At 36.5% G+C, this 10,901-nt stretch overlaps 1 protein-coding gene across 1 annotated transcript in view; it reads right to left on the bottom strand.

Moving 5' to 3' along the window:
- Positions 1–1,664: 1,664 nt before the first annotated feature.
- PCOLCE2 (procollagen C-endopeptidase enhancer 2) overlaps positions 1,665–10,901 on the bottom strand; it is a 97,332-nt gene continuing 88,095 nt past the window's right edge. Inside the window, exons 7-9 of the mRNA XM_001372286.3 lie at positions 7,034–7,117; positions 5,095–5,262; positions 1,665–2,225 (exon numbers count right to left, since the gene is read on the bottom strand). Of these exons, the coding sequence (XP_001372323.1) occupies positions 2,095–2,225; positions 5,095–5,262; positions 7,034–7,117 (383 nt within the window). The 3' untranslated portion in view covers positions 1,665–2,094. The remainder of the gene's footprint in view (positions 2,226–5,094; positions 5,263–7,033; positions 7,118–10,901) is intronic.

Below are 10,901 nucleotides of genomic sequence, written 5' to 3'. Positions count from 1 at the left end.
CAAACTAGTCACTGTATTATTTATATAACAGTTCTTAATTTATCAATAGGTATTCCTCATCCTTTCTTAGTTGAATCTGAGCCATCTCCACTGAATTTGATTGTGTTTTTTATTCGTGAACATCATTTTTGGATACATGGATCAGAATTCATTGGGAAAAATGTATCTTTGAAAAATGAAAATTTGAAACACAATAGAGAACAGGCTAGATTATTATTGAAGCTGACCAACTCATTTGTAATAACTCCAGATGGGACTCCCCAGCCACCTGAACACTTATATTATCCTGGTGCTCTCAAGAGGCTATTTACTTTAGTTTGTGGATGCCTCATGTAGGATAGTCTTTTCTCCAAAATAAAAAACAAACCATATTGAGCTGCCTTAAGACTCACCTTGATGTAGATACATTTCTGATCCCCACATCTAGATGAGACCACTATTACCCAAGACTTAATTTTAGATCCAGAAAAAGAGAAGTGAAAGCAGAATCAAAGTTGGAAATCAATAAGTCTGCAAAAGAAAAATAGGAGGGCAATATTGGTACTAGAAGCAGAGGTGAGAGAAGAGATGAATCAGAACTGGAACAGAGGTAGTTAGCAAAGAGTTAAAGGGTTTTGATGGCTATGAATAACTATGTCTCAGTTCCATCCTGGAAATCCAAAATGGCCTTAGTAAACCAAATGCTGAACTTGGGATCCTACAGACCAAGGTTCTAATTTGCCTCTAGATAACCCTGGGAATGGATTGACCCTCTATGTACCTTAAGCAACTCCCCAGGATTTATCTATCTATCTATTAAGTCAGAGATGGATTGGGTGGGGTGGTTTCCCTACACCAACTAGCTTTTATCTCCACTTATTTGTAAGGGGTGGTTACTATCTTACTTTAGAAATCTAATTCAAACCGATTAAATATCATAGAAAGAACCCCTGCCTGGGAGAACAGATTTCTAGTTCTGGTTCTACTACCTGTTTTCTCTGGGCTTCAGGCATCTCATCTGTAAAATGTTGGGGTGGGAAGGGCAGAGAAAGATGGCTAGATTAGGTAATCTCAAGGCTCTATGCAATGGAACTGAGTCAGGTACATTTAGGTGCCACAGTTGAACTTGAATGAAAAAACGTGATGCAGTGTAGGGCTCTTATCCCTACATCTGTGAATTTTTGTTGTTGTTTTGATAACTATATTTCAATATAATTAACTTCTTTTCTAATCTTGTGTTTTATATGTATTTAACATTAATTATACTGAGAAAAGGTCCACAGGCTTGATCTTTTGCCTTAGTATTCATTTGCCAAAAGGCATCCATGACACAAAGAAAGGTTAAGAGCTCCTGGGGTAGCAGGTAGTAGAAAGAAAGACTGCCTCAGACTTGGGAAGACTGTATGACCATAGGTGAGTCATATAACCACTCAGTGTCCCAGCTGATCCTCTAAGACAAGTCTTACAATAATTGCTTTATTTGCATTGGTAGAAAATGTTTCCACTCTGGGATCACCATACCCTCAATGAAATCACAGGTCCAGTTGGAAAAAATAAAATAAAATATTATTTGTGGAATTTTAAAAACTCCTCACCTTCTGTCTTAGTATCAGTTGTAGAGGAAATTATTGTGTTTACTCTTAGCATTCCCCAGTTGCTGTAGAGCAAGCAGAATGACTGCTACATTTAATTTTAAAATATTTTATTAAGCATAGATAAAAATGCAGGAAGACAATATAAAAATTCAGAGCAAAAGCTAAAAGTTAAAAATTGTATCACTATAAATATTGCACTTATAAATTTCCTTTTCACATCCTTACAAAATTCATTTCTAAAAGAACTCTTACCAAGATGTATAAATTAATAGCTTCCAAGTCATTAGAACTTAGTACATTTCAGTTCACACAATTACTGCAACATGTCTTAAGGTTGACAATCAGATCTCTACCTCAAGGACTGTGAACATAATTTCCATCACCATTAAGTGAGGTCATGTGCTATCGATCTTTTGGGAATACTCAGTATTTAATTTTAAAGACTTCTTTTTCCTACTTAATGAAAATAGATCTTTCAAAAGACATATTGAAATGCAGCTTTATTTGATGTCTTTCTTCTTTAACAGCGTTTATTTTTCAAGGCATTCAGGATCTTTTGATTCTTCATCTTGAAATTCATGATAAAGCTGTTTGGTGTGATCTTTCCTCGTCCATCTTCATCTACCTGACCCATGATGATGTAATTTAGACCTGCGGGGCACAAAAATGAAATCATGAGATTTTGTTTCTGAAAACATTATAACATTGATTTCTTTGGATAGTTATTGTATGCCCTTTGTTAACCATTGTTCAGAATAAATCTATTTTAAGACTATGACCTCTGAAAATCTGAATTCATCATTCAGTCAACACATACAGGCGCCTAGTTTTAGAGCTATCTAAATAAATACCTCTATTTAGATTTAGATGAATAACCATCTAGTCCAACCAACCTCCTCATTTGACAGATGAGGAACTGAGGCCAAGAGAGCTTAAGTGATTTGCCAAGGGTCCTCTGGGCAATGAGATGGGATTTGAATTTGTCTTCTTCATACTGTGTTATTGACCCTATAATATGCTGCCTCTCAATTTCTAGGACTGTCATCACTGTCATCACAGATCAGTATCTGTGTTTGCTCTGGGCAAATCATTAATCTCTCTTTCCTTTTGTCTATAAGGGTTGACAACAAACAGATTTTAAAGATAGACAAGAATTGGAGAAGTTTAAGTCTATCACATTAAGACTTTTAAAATTTCCTTTTGGAGCTAAAATAAGTTGATAACAGAATATATTGAGAAGGTAGCTCCATGGCATTGTGGAATGAGTGCTGATTGTGGATTCAGAAGATCTAGGTTTGAATCTCTCCTCTCACTGTAGCTGTGATTTTGTGGGCAAGTCATTTAACCTGTCTGAGGCTCAGTTTTCTCATCTGCTAAATACTGTATTTATTATTTACTTCACAGAGTCTTTCTGAGGAAAGTGATTTGCAAATCTTAAAGCTCTGTATAAGTGTTAGTTATTGCTATACATAAGGGTGTGTGTGTGTGTGTGTGTGTGTGTGTGTGTGTGTGTGCCCCCCCCCCCCACCCCTTCCCTAGCCGACTCGGGATTCGTCTGGGTATCACATATGTCCTTTCTCTGAACCCATTTCCTTGTTGTTGGTATTTGCATTAGGGCGCTCAATTAGATTCTCTCCTCGATCATGTCCCCTCAACCTCTGTAGTCAAGCAGTTGCTTTTCCTCGGTGTTTTTACTCCCCCAGTTTGTCCTCTGCTTGAGGATAGTGTGTGGTGCTTGCCAAGAAATATAAAAAAGAGATGGTTTCAGAGAAACCTTGGAAAGTTGCCATGAACTGATCCAGAATGAAATGGGCGGAACCAGGAAAACAAAATATCCAATAACAACAATAATGTAAAGACAAACAATTATGCTTATTCCTTCATTCATTTCCTCCTCAGTCAATGTGCTGGGGCACTTCCTTGACTTTTCTTTACATTTTGTGGATTCCAGTACTGGGCATGGCTTATCTGTGGATCATCTCTTCCCTAATTATTGCAACAGCATCCTAAATGTCCTCCTTATTCAAATGGTTTCCCCACTCCATCATTCAAACTGCTACTTTATTTAACACAGAAGCTTGTAAGCACGCTTCCACCCTTTGTCATTGTTGTGATAACTGTACCAGCTAGCACTAGAAAAGAAAGCAATTTTTAAACACAGTGTTTACTCTACCTACTTGGGTACCTTTGAGATAAAATAATTAAACTCTTCTGTTTGGTTTCTCTGCCTTCCCACCCCTCTCCTCCACCAGTCAGCCCCCAAACACCTTGGGAGGAGTTAATTTTTTTACATTAAAAAAATGACATTAATTTTTTTTCCCCAGATCACACGTTGACATAATTTTTAGTAATTGCTTTTTGACATTTTGCAATCCATGTTCTTCTCCTCTCCAAGATGGCAGATAATATGATGTAGATTGTGCACATATTATTGTACATTCTTTTTGGTTTGGAAAATCCCTTACAACTTGGCTCCAACTTATTCCAGACTCATTGGATATATACCCTTTTGCACTCTGAGATCTGACCTTTTTGGCATGTTGTTTCCCCCAGTAGATTGTCTTCATATCTTCAGAATGTAGCATAGTTCCTGGCCTACAGTAGGCACTCAAATGTTTACAGAATAACTGTTCTTGATATGCAGCACTCTGTTTTCTATTTGGCCATTCCCTGGTTGGAATGCACTTCCTCCTTACCTCTCTGCCTCATGGAATCCCTCTTTTCCTTTAAGCTGCAACTCAAGAACCATCATTTGCATGAAGCTTTTCTTGATCTTTCTTCTTCTAACCCCAAACAGCTGGTGACTTCCTTCTCAAGCTATTTTGAATGTATTTGTATTTATTAACTTTAATAATTAGGTATGCACTTCTTGTCACCTGCATTTGAATGTAACCTGCTTGCTAGTAGAGATGGCGTCAAGTTTTTTGTATTTTAATCTCCAGCACCTGGCACCTAAAAGATGTTGGTCAATAAACATTATGCTAATGAATGCTTATTGATTGGTTGATTGAAGGGCTGGCCATAACATCAAGTGTGAGGATAATTCATAGGCTTGTCAGACATCATCAGAAAGTCATTTGGGATTTTTAATTTGCCATGCAGTAGGAGTTCAATCTAGTTCTATTATTCTCCTAAAATATATTTAAAATTGTCAGAAGCAGGTGGTGTTATACCTGATTATAGCTAGTGCATTTAGAGAACTTGGAAGTTGCCAAAATACTTTACAAATATTATTAATAGCTAACATACAACACTTACTATATGCCAGGCACTGTGCTAAGTACTTTACAACTATTATATTGTTTGATCCTCTATTATTATTCCCATTTTACAGGTGAGGAAACTGAGATGAACGAAGGTAAAATATCTTACCCTGGGTCACACAGCTAAGTAAGTATCTGAATCTGGATTTGAACTCAGGACTTCCAGCACTCTATCCACTGTGCCACTTTGTTGGTCAGGTTAGTTCAGTCCATCCCTCACCTGCTTTAGAACCATCTTAGTTTCTTACTTAACCCACCTCTTCTGATGAGAGGACATTGCTTACAAACAACAGTAATCTTGGTACTCATGTTCTTGCCAGCTTGCTGAATCGCCAGGTTTCCCTCCTTGTATACATTGATGATTGACACTGTTGCAAGCAAGCTTCCACCCTTTGTCATTGTGGTGATAACAGTACCAGCTAGCACTAGAAAAGAAAGCAATTTTTAAAATGTGAAAATCAAAGAGTTGAGGGAGCAGGACTATTTTTTCCTTATTTCAGAAATAAATTTTGGAAGCCTAAAGGAATGGCTGGATAGAAGCCTAATGTTTAATCTTACCAGAGCTGTATTAAAAAGGGTCCATGATTTCTTTGATAACAACCATTTGATTGTGTATGAAATATAAATTCATACTAGACTAAAACCAAGAGTTCAATGACCGACTACAGATGTAGGGAGTTTCTGGGCACAGGCTTGCCTTTAGACAAACAATAGCCCTTCTCATGTTGTGAAAACACACCACGGCATAGTAACGCTATCCTAAAGTCACAAGAGGGGGATATGGCTATGTTGAAGCAGGTTATGTCTTTTTTTTTAGTGTTTCTGAAAGTGCATCCATTTTTGTCTATCTTTCTCTCTTTTTTCTTTTTCTGCTTTTTTGTTCCTCATCTTTGTTACTGTTTCTTTCATTTTGTCTTTATTGTTTTACTTATCTATACATTTCTCATTCTCTCTTCTAGCTGTATAATGTTCACTCAGCCTTTAGTACCTTATCAATTCTTTCCCTCATAATGAAAAATAAAATATTTAATTTTTATTATTTTTATTTTAAAATCTATGTTCTTTGTTCCTTATATTAAAAGCTGGTGAATGGAAAGCTTTACATTGATCTCAAAAATAAGGACAAACTCAAATGAATTCTCTTTTTATTTATATAATTCTATTTTTTCCCCCTCATGGAAAATTGATGATCCTTAGTAGAGAAAAAAGTTTTCCATCCCTGGTTCAATGGATAAAAGATAGCAGTATATTCCCACGGGCCACCAAATTCTGTTTGAATTAGCATTGCTACTATTTAATAGTGGCATGGTTCTACTGAAAGGACTGAAATTTGTTGAGGGTGTGGGATGGTCTTGGCAAGACAAGGTGGCAATTCATGATTAAGATGCACTAAACTAGGAAAAGCTCTGCTTCTGTTGAGCCATTCATTCCTAGTACTAACGAATTTAGTACAAAATGATGTGATGTAAATGAAATCACATTGAAAATTAGTCTTTCTCTTATAACTAGGATTGTGCGGGTCCTTGTTTGGTGATCAGTTCATGGACTGTAAACAAAACCACAATTGACAAAATGCTAATACTGAAATGTCTCAAAACCATTGAGTTGAAATCCTTTTAAAAGCCACTATTCTAGTGATATCACATGATAAATCATTCATTTGATGATGCTTGCCATTTTTGAGAGCAAATTTGTTACCCTAAAGGTTCTAATGTGGATGGGTCAGAAAACATTTGGGGTGCTGGACACCCCCCAAACTGAATGTAGCAGAGTTCTCAGGAAGCACATCCCCACAGTGGTCCATAGACTCTACTCCACTCCCACCATTCAGTCTTTCCTACACTCTAATTTGCTTTCAACTTTACTTCCTGCTAGTAAACATCACTATAAATCTCTCTGTGATCTAGACCCTGGATTTCTTAGCATTCACCTGTTCCTACATACCATCTCAACCATAAGATTGCCTAGTGCTTCCATTTCTGACCCAGTTTAAGGCCAACTGAAATGTAGACCAAAGAGAAACAGTCTGTTTTCTAAGGAGATATAAATAACAGTTAATGTGGCATGCAAATATCTCCCTATGTGAATTATGCTACTGACCATTTACAATTAAATTTTCAGTAATTCCTTTGACAATAATCATGCAGTTCCCCAAGTTTCCCATTACAAAGAAAAGGCTGTGTTTTTTTCCCTTACCAAAGTTACTTGAACAGTAATTGCTCTCCAGAGTCCCAATTCTTCTACATTTTTGTTGACATAGGGCCACAGTAGGTCTTGAACCTTCATTTTAAAAAAAGAAAGTCATACAGTTCACCAAAATGCATGCATGGAAACATAATTAGTGTTGCATCTAAATCTGTAGATCTGACTTTCTCAGTTATTCCCCCTGGCACCAATCTGCATACATAGCTAGGTCTAAGCCTCAACAATGTAATTCAAGAGTAACACACCAAAGACATTACTTCTTTTCATAATTTTTCATTGTTATGAACTACTTCTCTAATTTCCCTGGGGGAACTCAATAGGTTGCTTGCAATTTTTAAGATCAAAAATGATCCAAACAACTTCATTGTTTTCTTAATTATTTCAACTAATGCTTTCCTAAAATAACTTTCAAAAAAGAATTTATTATGAAGATGTGCCCTGCTTTAAGAAAGCCAAATATATAAAAATCTGAATTATTAACTTTTGAATATCACAATAGGCAGGTTAATTAAAGGCATCAATAACAAGGGTGATTGAAGATTTAAATAACAGAAATACTTCACATTTGCATAATGTTTTGTAGTTTTCAAAGCCCCTTGAAAACTGAGATACATCTTCTTATTTGATTCTTACAGTTTTCTGAAGTAGCCCAACAGGGATTGTTCTTGTTCCCATTTTACAGATAAAAGAAAACGGGGCTCAGAAAGTTATTTGTTTAGGGCTAAATGGCTATTAAGTCGAATAGCTGGACCAGAACTTACATCTTCTTATTCCTAGCCCAGAGCTAGGGTCTAGAGCCCTGTTGGTGAACCTATGGCTCATGTATCAGAGTATGCTGGAGGGGGCTGCTCCCTTCCCCCTCTTCATGTGTTCCTGGGCACATTTCTCACATCACCACCCCTCTGCTCAGTAGCCCAGTGGGAGTGCTTCCTCCCTCCCCTGACTAGGGTAAAGTGGGGGGCTCACATGTGGCATGAGGTTTGGGCACTCAGTCTCTAAAAGGTTCACTAACACTGGTCTAGAGCCTTTAATAGAGCATTTACTTGGCCATGATTGCCTGGGCACATTTCTCACATCACCCACCCCTCTGCTCAGTAGCCCAGTGGGAGTGCTTCCTCTCTCTCCCCTGACTAGGGTAAAGTGGGGGGCTCACATGTGGCATGAGTGTTGTAGTTTTGGCACTCAGTCTCTAAAAGGTTCACTAACACTAGTCTAGAGCCTTTAATATAGCATTTACTTGGCCATGATTGCTGTAATAATGGCTCACTAAATTTGGTTTACAAACAAGTTTTTATAAACATATCTCTTTTGAGTGAAGCTAGGAAAATCCCTTAACTTTTTGGTGCACTAGGAAATCTTCTGAGAATATAAATTGTAGAGAAGATGCTGACATGTGTATTGTTAAAGGGAATATCTTCTCCTGAGAGTTCCCTATTCTTATCAAATATAGGTCCATTTCCCTAGTCTATGTCATGTATACAGCAAGGTAGATATATTTATTTAATTATCTATGATAATGCTGTAATGTCGAGCAGCTATGCTTCTAGGCTATGAGGAAACAAAAGAAGTAGTTATTAAATACATTTTAAAAACAAGTAGACAAAATAAGGACATTTAATCATCATCTTCACAAAATGTTCAACAATTAATTCAGCAGGTACTCCTTTGTGGATTACAGCATGGAGCTTATAAGATTCAACTAAATAAATCGATTTAAACAGACTGGTCCTTCTGGACTATGGTGGCTTAAAGGAGAGAGTGCTGAGCCTGGAGTTATGAAATCTGAGTTCATATATGACCTCAGACACAAATGGTGTGATTCTAGGCAAGTAACTTAACTTCTGTGTACCTCTGTTTGCTCAACTATAAAATGAGAATAATAATAACACCTACCTCAAAGAGCTGCTGTGAGGATCAAATGAAATGATATTTCTGAAATTCAGATGCCATAGTGTCTGGCATATGGGGAAGGGAAGTGGAAAGGATATAGAGTCCTACTATGTTCCAAGCACTATGCTAAGTGCATTGAAAATATTATTTCATTTTATTCTCACAATAACTGATTAGGTAGGTGCTTTTATTAACATATTACAGTTGAGGAAACTGAGGTAGAGGTTAAGTGAGTTGTCCAGGGTCAAACAGATAGTAAGTGAGATAGGATTTGAACATAGTAGGTGCTACGTAAATGTGAGCTGCTATTATTATTATTATCATATAAATGCTAGCTATGTTGTTACTAATAGTCTTTCTACTATGAAGAACTGTAACCTTTGTGACTATATGTTATCTTTTGAAAGTGATTTCCTTTAAACTTGAACTTGACTTAAATTCTGATACTCAACTTCTACTTTGAAAGATCATAGTGTGGGCAACTAGGTGGCTCAGTGGCTAGAAAGCCAGACCTGGAGACTGGAGATCCTGGGTTCAACTCTGGCCTCTGACACTTCCTAGCTATGTGACCAACCCTGGGCAAGTCACTGGGCAAGATGGAAGGTAAGGGTTTAAAAAAAGCAAATCTTTTATTTCATTGGTCTGGATATTGTCTCTCACCAATAGAGTGGTCTTCATGAGATGATATAATTTAAAAAATGCATATCTGGTGACCATCTTTCTGGTGATAAACCTCTTAAACAAAATATATTCAAAATATCTTCACGCTTGAATCTGAAGTCTTTCTTTCTTAGTCTTATAAGATTTAGAGATAGGTGTGATCTTTAGGATCATTGACCCCAACCATAAGATCTGCTAGAATTCATACTCCCCTGGCATTGTTTTTGAGAATCCATGGATACTTGCCATGGGATTTTGAAAGCTTAGAAAAAACACTATGGTGACATTAAAGCTTTTAGGAATTATAAATTCAAATTCTGTCAGCATGAACTTATTTCCTAATCTCCCCACAGTGAAAAAAATTCCAATTTAGCTCCATTAATGCCTTTAGTTTTGGTCTCATTTTTAATTAAAAATTTTCCATCATGAAACATTTTTTCTTCCTTCCTATCCCTCTTCCAATGGAAAAAAAAGAAAAGTAAAAACTTTGTGTTAGATAGACATAATCAATGGAAAACAAACTCTTGTTTAAGTTAACCATGTCCAAAAACTGTCTCATTTTGTATATTTATTTAGTATAACACTTTTCTATTCAGGAAGTGGGCAACATTCTTTTTTATCATCAGTCTTTGGATCAACCATGGTTGACCACTGTACTGTTCAAAATACTTATCTTTCAAAAGTTTTTTTTAAAAATACTATTGTTGTTATAATATCCAATATTGTTGTTATACAACCAAATGTTCCCTTGGTTCCATTCACTTCATTTCTCAGCAGTTCATACAAGTCTTCTCTAGTTTCTATGAAACTATCCTTGTTATTATTTCTTAAAGGTCAATAATATTCTCTTATATTCAAGAGACATAATTTGACCAATTGTTTCCAAATTGTGGACATAATCTTGGTTTCTAATTCTTTGCCAACTCAAAAAGAGCTGCTGTAAATCTTTTTGTACATATAGGTACTTTTCCTTCTTTGATTCTTTTGGGGAAGAGGCCCAGGAAGTGATATTTCTGGGTCAAATGGTAGGCATATTTTTGTAACTTTTTTTTGAGTGTAGTTCCACATTGCTTTCTAGAATGACTGACCAATTCATACCCTACATAGACAGCTTTTAGAAAAAAAATTCCACCCACCATGGCCCTATCTTGCTCTTTGAAAATTATACGTAATTGATGATATTTTTCCTGAGAGAAAGGGCCAATCCTATGTCTGCGGCCAAAAATTCACAACTCTGCCTCACTCTGGTACCAGCTCCTTCTCAGAATGATTGCAGGATTTCATTCTATGTTGGATACAGAAGCAGCTT

This window comes from Monodelphis domestica, chromosome 8 (assembly GCF_027887165.1).
Source record: "Monodelphis domestica isolate mMonDom1 chromosome 8, mMonDom1.pri, whole genome shotgun sequence".
NCBI classification, from domain to species: domain Eukaryota; kingdom Metazoa; phylum Chordata; class Mammalia; order Didelphimorphia; family Didelphidae; genus Monodelphis; species Monodelphis domestica.
This window is presented reverse-complemented; position numbering and strand designations above follow the sequence as displayed.